This window comes from Cydia splendana, chromosome Z (genome assembly GCF_910591565.1).
Source record: "Cydia splendana chromosome Z, ilCydSple1.2, whole genome shotgun sequence".
In the NCBI taxonomy this organism is placed as follows: domain Eukaryota; kingdom Metazoa; phylum Arthropoda; class Insecta; order Lepidoptera; family Tortricidae; genus Cydia; species Cydia splendana.
The window spans coordinates 4,958,326-4,974,018 of NC_085987.1; the positions used below are offsets into that span (position 1 = coordinate 4,958,326).

At 36.3% G+C, this 15,693-nt stretch overlaps 1 protein-coding gene and 1 long non-coding RNA gene across 6 annotated transcripts in view; one reads left to right on the top strand and one right to left on the bottom strand.

The window, feature by feature from the left end:
- The window catches only part of LOC134804314 (uncharacterized), a 538,216-nt gene that overhangs the window by 185,220 nt on the left and 337,303 nt on the right, over positions 1–15,693 (bottom strand). The gene's annotated exons all lie outside the window — the stretch shown is intronic.
- The window catches only part of LOC134804270 (rab GTPase-activating protein 1-like), a 111,507-nt gene continuing 108,968 nt past the window's right edge, over positions 13,155–15,693 (top strand). For 2 of the 4 annotated variants that reach the window (XM_063777250.1, XM_063777251.1), the window contains exon 1: positions 13,305–13,560. In XM_063777250.1, coding sequence (XP_063633320.1) covers positions 13,396–13,560 — 165 coding nt within the window. In that variant the 5' untranslated portion in view covers positions 13,305–13,395. The other 2 variants (XM_063777253.1, XM_063777254.1) reach the window with 2 other exon arrangements.

The window sequence follows — 15,693 nt, forward strand, 5'->3', positions numbered from 1 at the left end:
ATGGTCCATTGTGTACTGGGGCCTTAACACCTGCGACCTGGAGCATTTACGAATTTACCTCCCTAGGTATGTAATGTACTTTTGCACTAGTTGCACTGCTATCAAAATCATTGTAGAATTTTCTTGGTCTAACTCTATTCATTCACCAGTTAAGCTAACATGTAGATATAGGGTCAACTAAAAAACCAACAACTATTCAGAAAATCAACTTTGTGGCACTAGTTGACCGTAGCCTTTAGCCTCGCTTAAAATTTGCCATTAGAGGTAATTATGTAGGAAAATGACTGAATAAGTGAATGAATAAGAGCGAAAAAGACATCGTTCGACTCGGGCCGACCTGATATTGTGGGCCCCGACATGCTTAATCCGGCCCTGCTTAAAATTACAATTAAACGGTTCTAATGTCTTTATTTTTTTGACTTATGTATCTGAAATTTAAATCACAATGTGTAAATATTTATACCTAAACCCCTAACGAGTAATATTACACAAATAATCCACGTTTATTTTTATTACAATAGTTTTCTTATTATTTCCTTAAGTGATGGTGGCCTAGCGGTAAGAGCGTGCGACTTTCAATCCGAAAGTCGCAGGTACAAACCCCGGCTCGGACCAATGAGTTTTTCGGAACTTATATACGAAATATCATTTGATATTTACTATTTGCTTTTCGGTGAAGGAAAAACATCGTGAGGCAGCCAGACTAGTCCCGATAAGGCCTAGTTTACTCTCTGGGTTAGTATATCAGTCTGATGGCAGTCGCTTTCGTAAAAACTAGTGCCTACGCCAATTCTTGGGATTAGTTGTCAATTGGACCCCAGGCTCCCATTCCCATTGCCACGGCTCGGCAAAAATTCCGGTATCACGCGAGGAAGATGATGAGTTTTCTTATTATTCTCTTGCCCAGGGCCCAGTAACATGCGACAGTGGGATCTCATTCACTCCGATACAATTAGACAGTGGGCGCGTTATAGGTATTGACAGCCTCTTAAGACTGCGTCGATCGTCCAGTGGCGCCCTCGTTAGTGGAATTGTATTTTATAATAAACCAATTAATTTATGTACCTATACAATACATGAATCAGTATATGTAGGTATTAATATTGTTGTCCTACTTATTCCCCAACTTTTGGTCTTTGTCCGAAGTACCATTTCGTAAGTTTCGGCCCGGCCGAAAGGTTCGGCCGGTTTTTGGCCGAAACCGAAACTCCAGCCGAAACTTATTTTTTGGCCGAAACTGGCCGAAACCGAAACCGAACCTTCGGTCGGACACTAGTTATTTTAAAACTATATTTGAACTGTGTTTTTAAATCTCTCGTGAGACCCCAGCTAGCAAACTAAGTCGTATAAGCTTCACTCTTTCGACTGTTTAGTCGAAAAACAGTCGTAAGAAAGATCCATCGTTATCAAAAAGCCGTATTAGCAACTCTCTCGACTGTTTAGCATCGAACGCTTTTTTGCCGCATAAACTTATCGAATCAACGTGCTCTCGATCAACTCATATCGCTTTTACTCGATAATTGTATAAAGGTATCTCTCGATCGCCTTCTTACGACTGATATGTCGTATGAAGGTTGTATAAAGGTAACCAAATTGCTAATTTGTCACAAAAACAGCTTTTACAGCGCCATCTTTCGACATTAAGTTCTTACAGCACAATTGCCGAGTAAAAGCGGTTCATTCAACAAAATAGTCGTATAAAGGCGGCCTGCATGACTTTCTTTCGACTTAAATATTCAGGTTGAGAAAAGGCTGTTTTGACGGCTATCATTCAACAAAATAGTCGTATAAAGGCGGCCTGCATGACTTTCTTTCGACTTGAATATTGAGGTTGAGAAAAGGCTGCTTTGACGGCTATCATTCAACAAAATAGTCGTATAAAGGCTGTCTGCAAGACTTTCTTTCGACTTGACAATAAAACCGTAACAATAAAAACCGGCCAAGTGCGAGTAGACTGGCGTTATAAGGGTTACGTACATGACAGTTACGTACATTTTTTTAACGTAAAACGTGATAGAAATTCGTTAATTCAATTAAAATGTTATTCAGAATAAAGTTAATTTTGTGGAACAATCAAGTTACCTAGGCTAAATATATTTTGTAAGTAAATTTTCACACCTTTACTTAACCGTACTTAATAAACGTAAATCGTAAACAGTAAACCGTAAATCATATATCAAAACATTCACCTATTATAAAACCTATAAAAGATAAAATGATTTTACATACACCACTAAAGACCCCTAAACTAACACATAATGTCGCTACTAAGTCGTAAAAAGGAATTTTCAACTCTATCTTTCGACTAAAAAGCCGAGAGACGGCTCTTAGGGTGACAAGTGAGATAACAAAATGGCGAATCCAAATTAACTTTTAAAGTAAATATTATTTCTGACTAATTTTCTACTGATAAATGTTGCAGCCCATGACAATTTTAACTAACATTTAAGAAATGTAGACGAAAAATTTAATTCCGCACCTGAAAATAAGACCTACGACCTATATAGTGCCGTCAAGAGCATTACTTAATAATATCATGGCTGGCGTAAAATTTAACATCATGAGCAAATACTCTTTCACGTTTTACATTTATTTTCTGACACTCCAGACAACACGTCACGCGCACGACCAAAGAGTCGAAAGAGCTGCTATCTTACGATAAATAAGTCGAAAGAAAGCTATTCTGGTGAATGGTGCGATATATAAGTCGAGTGATTGCAACCGCGCTGCTATCTTACGATAAATAAGTCGAATGAAAGCGCTTCTGATGACTATCTTTCAACTATTTGGCTATTCATACGATACTCTTACGATATTCTTTCAACTAAAAAGCTGAAGGAAGTGCGCCCAAATCGCGTCGAGAGAACGTCGTCGGATGCTTCTTTCGACCTTTTACGGATCTATCTCTCGATCAAATAGCTGAAAGAGAAACGTAATGGTGCCTTTCTTACGACATAATTTGCTAGTTGGGACTGATCTCTATTTCCCTCTCTGTCAACATTTCGCCATATTCTTATGGTGCTACTACTTGACTTAAAAAAACACTGATTAAGTGATTATGCTGATCTAAATACTCGATTATCAATCTTAACTGTATTGAAATAAAGTCGATTATTAGATTTTCTAGGAGAGGTAGAAAATTATTTGTTAATTTAAGATTACGATAATACGAGTTGTGTTACTTTTTTTTTAACATTATATTTACTAACGCCATAACCACAATGGAAATAATTATTATATTGTTATAAATTTACGTTTATTGGGTTGGCCGGTCGAAGTACTTCACAGATGGCGCCAGCATAGGTTTTACCTCCGACAACTTTGACAGTTGCAAACTCCGTTATTATGAGGTGGTCGTGGGTGCCGGTAAAAAAGTCCTGCATTAAAGCTGTTAAAGTCGGGCGTACAAGACCTTGGTCCGGTCAATATATCTCGTTCTTGCTCACTTATAGCTGCATCCTTAACAGACGTACGGCGGACCACCTTCCACACGATCGCACAGGCCTCGTACCGGACCAAGATCGCGGTCCGGTACGCCCGTCTCTTACAGCTTTTACGGTTGTGCAGTCGACGTCAAAGATATGTTTACACTTTTGCACCTTACTCCTTTGTAATAAGGCGAAAATTGTAAACATATCTTTGACGTCGACTGTACCGTAAAAGTATGTTTTATTTTAACATTTTGCTCGTATTCCATTTGCATACTGTATACAATAAATGTTTTCTGCCGATCTTCCATTAGTTCGAACCGATTGTATGTAGAATCAGATTTATAGACGCGAAAAGTGATAGTTATAGTTCTGTTAGCTTCTGCATAGCGAATATATTGTTGTTATTCTAATTTCTGTTTTAGTTCAATACTGAAAAAACAACATCGAAAATACTATTTTATTCCGTTAAGGTGGAAAATAGACACATCTTTGGCGTCGACTTAAGTACGTATTGAAGACTTTTGATATCCTAACATGAACGGTCTGAAGCCATGGCCCATGTCGAAGGAATTTTAACCTTTTATACTACTGTACAAAGTACTCTTTCGGTAAAATGTTTCAAAGGAACCGGTACCCCTTTGCCAATTAGATTTTTGTAAACATTATTAAGATTGATTCCATATTTAAATAATAGCGTTCACAATTGCCCGCGATCATTGGCATCGTCATTTAAATTTCGATCGTAACTTCTGCACAGAAGGTTGAAATTGCATTGACTCTAAAAAGGTGATCCAATAGGCCTGTTGCAAGTAACAAAGAATCATGGAAATAATGGTTTCAACGAAACATATATGTTAATATGATTCTAAAAAATGGCTCGATATCAGTATAAACTGAAGGATTATTAATATATTCAATAAAATAAAAGTGCAAAATTCTCCAATCGGCCATTTTTACTGAAATGCCAATCAGAAGCGTTCTAAAGAGTGACGTCATCAATCCATAACATATTTCTTAGAGCAACATTGACAACCTCATTGACCGAAATCTATACGTGGGCACCAAAGAGTTCGAAAGGTGCAAAAAAATGTTATTTCGCCACTAAACATTTATTACGTCCAAAAAATATTATTACACGATATAAAGTAGATATCTATTTGTTATTATTTAAAAAAAATGCTAAATAATACGATATTTCAACAACAAACTTTTTTAATTATTTGGCTGAATGGAACTATCATTGCCATGTTGGCAGTCGTAACTAGAAAAAATGAAAAATGAAAAAGTAAAAGCGGCGTTCGGTGATTTTCGCTCAAAATTTACATGTATCTAAATAATTCATCTTAAACTGCAACCGTGTGAGAGTTTTTGTGTAAAATGAGTTATTGTGATAATTTTTTTTAATGTATTTATCATCCCTAATCGTAATATATGGTGCTGAATTAACATTATCATTCGGATTCAAGGGAAATTCGTAACTGTAAGTATGTAAACAATGTCTACCACCCTACCACCAACTAAATGATGACGTCACAAATGGCATGCGACGCGTTTTCGCGCGAAGTTTAAACTAGCTATAATAAAATGCAATTATCTATGTTAAATCTTATGAGTATAACTGAAATATAGTGTTTTTCGGAACTAATACAAGTGTACCGACAATATTGAAAGGGTTTTCAAAATTTGTCATCAGGCCTATTCTATAGTCGATTTTTACTAATTTATCAACAGTATTGGGCTAAAATAGCGGTAACTTTTAGAAATATGTATGTACAGATGTAGTTAGTGCATAATTATTTTGCTTCGTTTTTGCACGGAAACGTACGAACATGTCTTGCTATTTCAGTCAGTCTCGGTACAAAAAATATTGAGGTTGACTGATGTAGCATGACAAATACGAAAGTTTCCGAGAAAATATGATGGAAAACAATTATGCACTACATCTGTGATTAAACTTCATGTATTAACCTAGCGAGATGTTTTACGTGTTATTTTATTTAGAACTTTATGTTAAGAGCCGTTAAGGTTATGTTGCTCGACTAGTAATCTAGTTTCTATTTATTTCTGCTAGAGGCGCCACTTTAGTATAAATTTAAACTCCGTTTTCATATGCCAGTTACCAAAGAGATGTTATTAGTGATAGTAAAATTAGTTCCACGATGGCGCCATCTACTTTGCTGTCAAACTCGGAGGCACTTTTTTTTACTTTACGCCACTTGTACCATCTCTTTGGTTGTATCATTTATTAGAAATTGCAATTTAAAATTATTAGATATACTAAAGTGACGCCCTCTAGGCTTCATAGTAAGCCAGGTGTAAAAAGTGTTTTAATGACTCCTAAATAAGCATTTTTTTAATGCTTTCCTTGTATGTTGCGCTTAGCAATATATTAACAATGTATGTTCCTATTTTGTTGTTGTTTACCTAAGGGTGATATTCCACCTGTCTAATTTCTTTGTCCAATGTGCATTTTGTCTCACATTTTGCTTAATGAGAGAGTGATACGCAATGACATTGGACGGATGGAATACCACACATACATACATGTAAAGTGCTCACAGTGCGGTCAAGATGTTTCTGTGCCACTTCATAACGCCCACACATTTGACTGCCAATGTCTAAACCTTATTGGACGTACATATGTAGTGCATAATTGTTTTCCATCGTATTTTCTCGGAAGCGTTCGTATTTGTCATGCTACTTCAGTCAACCTCAGTACTTTTTGTACCAAGACTGACTGAAATAGCAAGACACGTTCGTACCTACGTTTCCGTAAAAATACGACGGGAAATAATTAGCACTACATCTGTCAGGTCTATTCAATGGTCAGCTCAGATCAAACCCCGTTATTTTATTGAAAATCAGAGTTGGCGAAAGTATCTACCTTAGGGAATAACCCTAACTTCACCGTTGCCGCCCAACTTCGCCCAAGAAAAATATTAAAATAATAAGCAATAGACATCCATGGAATTCACAATTAAGAGCTGCGTTAAAATAGTTTCAAAATTCTAAAATAACCGTTTTTCGTCACCCGTCTCCAACTTCGCCTTATCATTTTTTTTTTATTATGAAAATTATACTAAAACATATTTCAAATCCTAAATGTTGAATACGCCCCATGAATCCCATGATACTATTTACAGTGCAATTATTGTTTAATGTTGGTTAAGGCGAAGTTATGTACTAAACGCGAATTTAGGGTGCATATTTTTGCCAACCCAAATTGATAACGTTGATAACGGGGTTTGGACACAAGGTACAAAGTGGCGCGATCCTTGGACTGTACAAGTCAGTTGAAGACTGGATGTCAGTTGCCATGCATTTTTATTTTAGTATGTATTTATTTGTATTTATACTGAATCGATAACAAAGTGTGTTCTTATCGCTACGCCTTAATTGTTTTACGTTAGGTCCAGATATATCTACACAACCGAGGTCAAAAATATCTAAACGATACTTTTTGTACTTTTCCTAATAGATGGATGTATCGTATATGTCAAGTGTAAAAATATGGGAAGACGCAATCTTTCATTATGCAGGGCTGCAGGCAGGCGTGGCTCACTCCGCGATTTCGCCGCGTCTCTACAAGTACATGCGCCACATGCGGCCACACCAGTTTTGGTGTCTAGCAGTAGTAGTTGCCGCTCACCGCTATGGAACGGAGGCCTGCTCGCGCTGGCGCCACCTTGCGGTCATATCTGTCATAATAGACGCGTTTTGTTAGAGAGTGAACCTTCTATACCTAGTAATATTATTTATTCTGTGATGCAGGTACGAAGCTGTTTTAAAGGTAAAAGATATAGGAAATGAAAGAGCTATATAACATTTACCGAGATTATTATTAAAGCGTGTATCTTTTCGCGTAAGTCAAAGACTTAAGATTGAATTTTAAATTATACCTTTGATTGCATTTTGATTGTACTATGCTTAAAAAAGCTGAATCAGTTTTTAAAAGATGTGTCCACATAGTATTTTTACATTTGATTGTATATTTGATTATGAATGTCTCCGCATTCGCAAAAGAAATGTAAACTAAAATATGTACTACGAATCTGCATAAGTTACTTGTACATATAATGTCGGACGGGGCAATTGCAACCATGGGGCAAAGGCAACTATAGTAGTATAAACCTCCTATATTATAACGCGAACACGGGGTCGCTTCCAACCTTTCGATGGAATAGCATGTACTTTTTGAAGGGTAGTACTAAAGTAGTTGCATTTACCCTATAATTGCAAATGCCTCTACGGACTTTACACATTTTTATTGTTACTATTATGATATTAAGTATTACTACATATAAGCCAACCGCTGTGTTCAAGGTGTGTCTTCGTTGCAATTATATTATTAATAACCTCCTAAATTTCTCAATCTAGCCAAGTCTCATTTTTGGAAAATATTAAGGAAGGATAGAAAGTATTGAGCTATAGTCAGGATCAAATCTTATATGTACTACGTACTACAGTAGAACCTCGATTATACGAACTAATTCGCATAATCATAAGTTCAGATAATCGAGGTTAAACTATCGGCCCGATTCGAACTTTAAGATACGTCAATTAATAGAGCTAGAAACGATATGGTTTAGATATGTCAGTGTCAAATGTGACGTTTCTTCATATCCATATAGTTTCTAGATCTATTAATTCACGCTGGACTTCCGGTTCGAGCGCCATCTTGATGGTCACGCGTCGTGATCAATTGCTTTGTTTTTTGCTCATTAATATTGTTTAAAGTGTAATATCGATAGCCTATTATACAGTAAACTAATGTGGTAGTGTGCAGTGAATGGAGAATTAATCTTGAAGCACGTTTAACCATCATTTTGGAGTCAACGGCCGGTTGTCCACGTGTTCCTTGTAAAGTCCGCTATCGCTTTACAAGAGCTAAATCACCGTACACTGTCTTGTACTAACCGTACAATATCAATCGTATTACCCTGCTACTACGACCTTGACACTGGCGAAATAGCCCCAATGGGCTAAAGCCATAATTTTAAAAGAATGAATGAAATTGACGCATCTTAAAGTTCGAATCGGGCAGTGTATTTGTTACTGACAATGTTCTCAACACCATTAATACTAAAATGTCAAAACAGTGTTCAAATGTTCAATAGTCATTCAAACGTTGATAGCTGCGGGCTCAGCACGGTTCCATTTTTATCGACTATCACTATGCGCGTCCCTTTCGCACTTACATACTTGTTAGAACGTGACAGGCATGGTGACAAGGGATAAAAACGCGACCGTGCTAAGCCGCCTGGTTTGGGGTGTGCACAAATCACGCGAGGTGTTTTCGGCTAGTTTTTGGCTACCCTCCTCCCCCACATAACCTCACGTGTATTTTTATGATTTTTTTCCATCCGACCGGTCAAGGCCACGCGCTCTAAATTTCGTAAAATAGACTCGCTATTTTGAAGTCCGAAGTGAAGATTTACGTTTAACGAAGCCGAGAAAAAGTATCTACTCATGTGGTAGGTATTTTTTCGTTGTAGAAAAATACACGTGAGGTCTCCTTATACCCCCCTCCCCCGACGTGATCTGTCGTGATTTTTTCGTGACCCCCACCCCCCTATCGACCTCGCGTGATTTGTGCACGAGCCCTTTGTTATTTATAATTAACATAATCCGATGTACTAAGTTAGTAAGGTTGTATTTATTATTCAAAGTCTACATATTTGTAAACAAACTTCATAGTGTAATTTGGCCAAGTGTCAAAGAGGATCAACTTTTTCAACTCTCTCCGCTATATTTGTACTTTATTGGGTAGATCAAGTTTTAATTTTTGTATTATTGATTTACAGAATAATAAATAAAAAAGTTGATTGACCCAATAATAAATTTCTCGGTGCCTTAAGTCTAATTTTTGCTACAGATAATCATCGCAAATCAAGGAATTATATTTTTATTTTAAATTATAGAACATATTATGAGTAAATAGTTAAATATAAAAACTACACTAGTTGATCCTCTTAAAGCTTATGAAACTGTCTTTTTTTATAATAAAAGTATCTATAATAAGCAAACAAGCAAAATCGCTAATATGCTTTGAAAAAACATTGTATTAGAAGTTATTTAATTATTTGAGCTCATCGTTAAATCGTTTCTAACGATTTGTGAAACGTTTATTAGTTGTGCAAATTTAACTAGTGGCTTTGTGAGCTGTAGACCTTACGATAAGCTAAAAATGTAAAAATTAAACATACTGCGTTCACAGCGAACTCACAATGGTCTTAAGTGCCATACACTTAGACCCTACTGGCGCTTAAGTATTTCATGCCATTTCGGCCATTTTGTTTTTTTTTTTTCCAAACAACAAAAAAAATCACGAACATCGGTAGAGACATGCGACCTGCAGAGGAGAACATCCGGACATACGAAAGCATTTTTGCCCAAGCTGAAACGGAGACCTTCGCTGACGCTCGGTCAATTATCATTAAATTAAAGCCATTGAGTGTCGCAATTATACGAGAAGTTTACGATAGTGAAAATTCACGCAACAATTTTGAAAAGCTTAACTAGGTTAATCTTTACTACTTTTATAAAACGGCCCCCATGAGGCAAAATGTAATACTACGAATACTAATTAATATTATATAAAACTATGATGTTTTTCAGAGCATATGCGATATACTCAGTATACATAGGTATAGGTACCTAATTATTAATATAAGCACAACGCTAGTTAACTATGAATCCCACTGCCAAACCAAACCACATACACTGTCAAAATATTTATCAGTAACAGTTAAAGTATTTACAACAGATTATATTTTTTTGTAATTCGGGTTTTTGTTGTGTAGTGATTGAGTCATGATTGGAACATTTGAAACTTGATGCTGAGTGCAAATATAATTGTTATCTACTTTGGTTTTTTATTCCTTATCGAAATAAGACCTCTTCAGGGCTTACCGCAAACCGAACGCATCTTTCTCTTTTACTCCAATGAAGGCGTAATTGGAGTGACCGAGAAAGATGCCCGTATTTGCGAACTTCGATTTTCGCGGTTATAGCCCAGACCCTTATTATGTGGCGCCTCGGAGGAACAATACTACTAATAATTATAATTATGGCCTACTCCACATCAGTGTTAAAAGTACACAAATGTAATAGATTCACAAAACTTTAGTGTGAACCCATAACGTCTTGGCTTACGAAGGCTGGCAATGATCTCCGCTTGCGCCGATATGCCACACTTTAAAGAAGTGATAAGGCGGAGATGACCCAACGAGAGTTCTTATGGAACTTTTATTAGGAGTAGCAGAGAATGCGCTATTACTGTCGTCCTTGTTATAGTCGCACTTATCATCAGGTACTCCCATGGTACTCCTGATAAGTCCGTTAAATTAAAAGAGTAGAAGTATTGTTGTTCCTCGCAAAAGCTCGGTCCGCAATAATGAATCTGACTGAATTAAGTAGGTTGTTTCTGGTGTTTTGTTTTTAATTTCGTCGCATTGCGTAGGTACCGTAAACCGGGGTTACTTTGATTTGCGGGTCGACTTTGATAACAACTTCCCTCCGCTACTAAAGTGCTTGTTTTAACGAATTGAAAAATACCTTCGCAGTTATTTTTTCTTTTTTGGCAATACTGATAGTTGCTTAACCGCGTAGTAATCGGATGCGAGTGTAATTATTAATATTTCGTGTAGAAAAAAAATATTAATGGCGGGTACGCTTTTCTACCTGGTTTTCTTGGTTGAAAAACTTTGACTGTATTTGTGCCAAATGTATTAAACATGTAATTTTATAGTGTCTTAGGTTAATCAGTGTTTATTCGTGAGTTTATAAAAAAATACCCGAATTCGACAACCTACACATGCGCACGTAGCCGGGGAATCCATGGGTCGGGGTGTCTTTGGTCACTTATACGTGGTGAAATTGATCAAAATATTAAAGTAACACCATGAATTATTTTGGCAGCTTACGATTTTTTAATGTATATTTTTCAATAGTTATATAATAAATAAGTATCGTTTGAGTCAGTGCATGAGGAAGAGGATGTAAAATTATAAGTTTGTATGTAGGAGTTGATCTTCGGAACTGCTTATCTGATTTAAAACATTCTTTTTTATTGTATGGAATTAACTTTCTGGGTGGAAATTGGCTATATTTTATCCTGCGGCTTTGATTTAGGTTTTTTATCATACGTGCATGAGGCCACCAGCCCACCAGGGTATTAATTCTACAATAAATAATAATGCATATTCTTTTATAGAAACAATGCCAGAGATTACAAAAAAAAAATCGAGACTACAAAAAATACCAAGAAGATCAACTCAATGATGCACTTGAAAAAATAGTGGCGGGCTTAAAATCTATTCGTGCGCCATGGAAAGCATACAATATTTTATATAGAACTTTATACAATAAGTATAAAGGCAACATATCAAAGGCACATACCAAATTTACTGAAACGGAAAAGCTTGCAATTCAAAAATCTGTTGCTAAGTGCGATGATAAGTTAAACCCCTACGTTATTTTATAGTAAATTATCTAATAAGCGCTTAAAGTTATTAATTTGTATCATTTGGTATGTTATCAAAGTAACCCCACACCTTAAAAATATATATAACTTAAAAAGTACTTAACAAATTTTTATTTTTTTATTTTTTACGGGCTTATTAGCGGGTCTACTTTAGATTGTCAGCAAAAAAAGTAGTGGTTTCAAAGTAACCCCATTCTCAATATAACTTTGATCACGTTGTTTTTATTTTTTTCTGAAAAAATTATAAGTCCTAATTTTTTTTATTTGGCAGGCTGAAAGAAGAGAAAAAACCGATTATTATATTTTTATTTCATATTTCTACGTATATTAGGATCGTCTAAAACTGGTCCCAAACTCTAAAATTGATCAAAGTATCCCCGGTTTACGGTATGGGTATATTATTTTGGGTCTGCAAATTTTTTTATCCCAAGGGCCATGGCTATACTTTACCTATACATATATTATTTATTTATTATACTTGCCTTTGCCTATACCTAGATTACATGGACTTCGGCCCTCCTGCTTCTTTTCCACAGGCCAAAATTAAGAGATAGTTTGGAGATACCTGTACTAGAGGGGCTATGGGAACATCCAAATTCAGTTTTTTACGTCTAGGCATCAGTGTGTGAATATTGGTGTGATAAGACTAACGAGCCCTTAGCGGTCAAGGGGTTAACTAAACAGTTAAAATAGCTAACAACAGAACACATACTTAGAGAGACTTTCCAGTCCAATTACCAATAACTTTCGTCAAATACATTAAAAAAGTAGATACCTAAGTTTACATTAGGTAGGTAAGCCCTGGTTATTAATATCTCCCGGCGCATGCGCCCTGTCGTAAGGAATCTTCAGAATTTATTTGCGGATATTAAACATTTTCAACTAAATAACATGCATCTTGTCCGTGATATCCCCCCTTTTAAAATAATGGTCCGGAGCCTTTTCGTGGTGTTTAAAATCACCTTAATCTGTACGTTCCGTTCCTTTCCTAGCCCAACAATGGGGACTACCTGAACTTTATTGCCTAGACCTTTTTACTAACTGCAAACAGTTGCATTTGAACTCTCACAACATGCAAATGCGATTCAAAAGTGATTTTAAAAGCTAAAGAAACATGGAAGAAATTTAGGAAACTGTTCTAGTGATCTGTATAAATAACATGTAAAACTTTTTTTTTTTTGTTTTTTTTTTTGTATTTGTGACAACGAAGTCGTTGCGTGAAACGGAATGTATTTTTCTGGCTTCCATTATCTTGACATTTTTCTTTTGACGTTTGTACACTCCATCGGTAAATATTGAGTTAGGTTTTTTGCTTTTATTATCTCAAAACTGTAAAACTATGAAACTGTTTTGTTCTCGGAAGAGGACCTAGCTATGGATGGGTAAGATCAGTATTCTTAAGTTGATTGTATTTGGCTGGGTGTGTTAATTTTCGCTGTGTTTCTCTGATTTGTTTAGGGATTGAATTTGGCTTAATCGATGTTCCTCCAGCAGTGTACAGTGATGGAGCTAAATGCGTATCGAGCAAATGAGGTTTTGGAACCGGTAGCCGTGCAGTACTGCCCTGACAGCCCGCGGTCCGCGAGCCCTGCGCCCGTCCTGTCCACAAATGTCTGCTGTGACTTGGAAGACATCTTGAGCGACGTAAGTGTATGTTTTTTGTCCGCTCTGGCAATTAGTGTGAACAATTAGGCTTGAACACGTCAGTATTGACTATCAAAGTGCAGTTCCATGTGCTATAACATGTTATATGCTAGTTTTATGTTTACTTACCGCTTTTGTTACAAGGTTATGAAATATTATATGAAACTTTATTATATTTTGTTATCTAAATCAGTTATGCCGGTGAATACCGAGCCTGCTGCCGTTCAAAGTAAACATTCCTTATTGACACACAAGTAAATATGCTCTAATGTGTTTGATCTATACTCCTTCATACTTAATGGTCATCCTACCGAGTCTTAGTCAAAACTAAGATCAATTACTTTTTTTTATATAGCGGTGCAATAATTCGATTTCATACACATTTTGACAATACAGATGTAGTGCATAATTATTTTCCATCATATATTTACGGAAACATATGAATGTGTCTTGCTATTTCAGTCAGTCTCAGTACAAAAAGTACTGAGGTTGTCTGAAGTATCATGACATAATATATATGAACGTTTTCAAGAAAATATGATAGAAAGCAATTATATACTATACTGTACTCATACAAATTGGTTTACCCCATGTAAAAAAGCATCTTGTAAGAAAATTGCAAAAACAAAACTTTCAGGTTAGAAACTTTCAAAAAGTCTATTTGTTGATACTACATAGTACTGTAAAACTGTCCAGTTTTGCCCTAGAGGGTAATTTTTTCCACTGAGGATTTGAGGAACAACATTAGATGCTGTCCTCACTTTCCACTTACAACTGGTCCATGTTGTCACTGTTTAGTGTGGCATGATACCAGGATACAGTTAATTATGTACAGATGGCGCCAGCATAGGTTTTATTTGTCTGGAATTCTGGATGCTAGGCCACAAACTTGGAAGAGGGGCCTTTAACCCAAACTTCATAGAATGAAACTAGAAACAGGTTAAACCTAATGCTGGCACCATCTAGTAAACCTTTGACAGTTGCCAACCCCATTGAAAAACTAATTAATTGACAGAGAGTTTTCATTATAAAAACATATGTAGTACCATATCTAATAAATACCATACGTAACCATACGTAGTACCATAGTCTAATAAAACATGGTCTTCTATTCCCATTGTGACACAGGCCTACGTCACAATAACATGGCCGCTATATATAGCGCTATCGCATATTATCATATAGCGCTGTCGCATGATGACGTAGGCTTGTGTCAGTTAGGTGACCTAGAAAAGACGGGAATGGAGTACCAGGCGGAGTATATTATTATACCATGTGTAGTACCTACTAATATCTGTTCTGAGGTAGTGGCCCTGAGAATATGGTTTCTAGATAGTTTTTCTTAGTGTTTTCGGCTAGCTGACCAGAACAGGACCTGGAGAGTCTGGAGAAGGTCATGATCACTGGCCGCATGGCAAGGAAGCAAATGAATGGACGTTTGGTCACGAGTTAGGTGGACATAATAATGTCAGAGACAAAGGCCACATTATTAGCCTGTAGACTAGCATACATTGGGCCTAAGACAAAACGGCTTGGAGTGCACTGGTGAAGAGTGTTCACAGTCGTCACGTCCCCCGGCCATGAGGATACGACAAAGAGAGGTGGTTTTTCGTTGCCCCTGTACCCTAAACTCTAAATAACTCTACTTGCATATGCGATTTCAATGCTTTTCTGCACTGCAATTATGATGCTTGGTAGGGTATCATATTTAGCAATTATATTATATCTAAAGCAATTTTGAGATATTTGATTCATCTTAGTTTAAGGTCCATATTTCAGTTATGAATAGGTAACATTTTATAATAGTTCTGTACACATTATACACTTACACATTATACACACTGTAGAACATTATACACTTTTGTTACAAAGAATACTGGCCGCCTGTTTAAATAATTTAGCCAATTGGTATGCCTATTTGCCTAAGCTCATATATGAATATCATCTCAATTATAGCTTTTATTGGACTGAGTTAAGGTTTGCTGTGAGTCATCATCTCATGAGTAGATGTATCATCTAGCCTAGTTGACTGGCCAAAAGATTTGAATCAATCACATTGCAAACGAATTCTAGATAAGATAAGATAAGATAAAAAAAGTTTATTGCCACAACTAGAAATCTTACATTCTTACA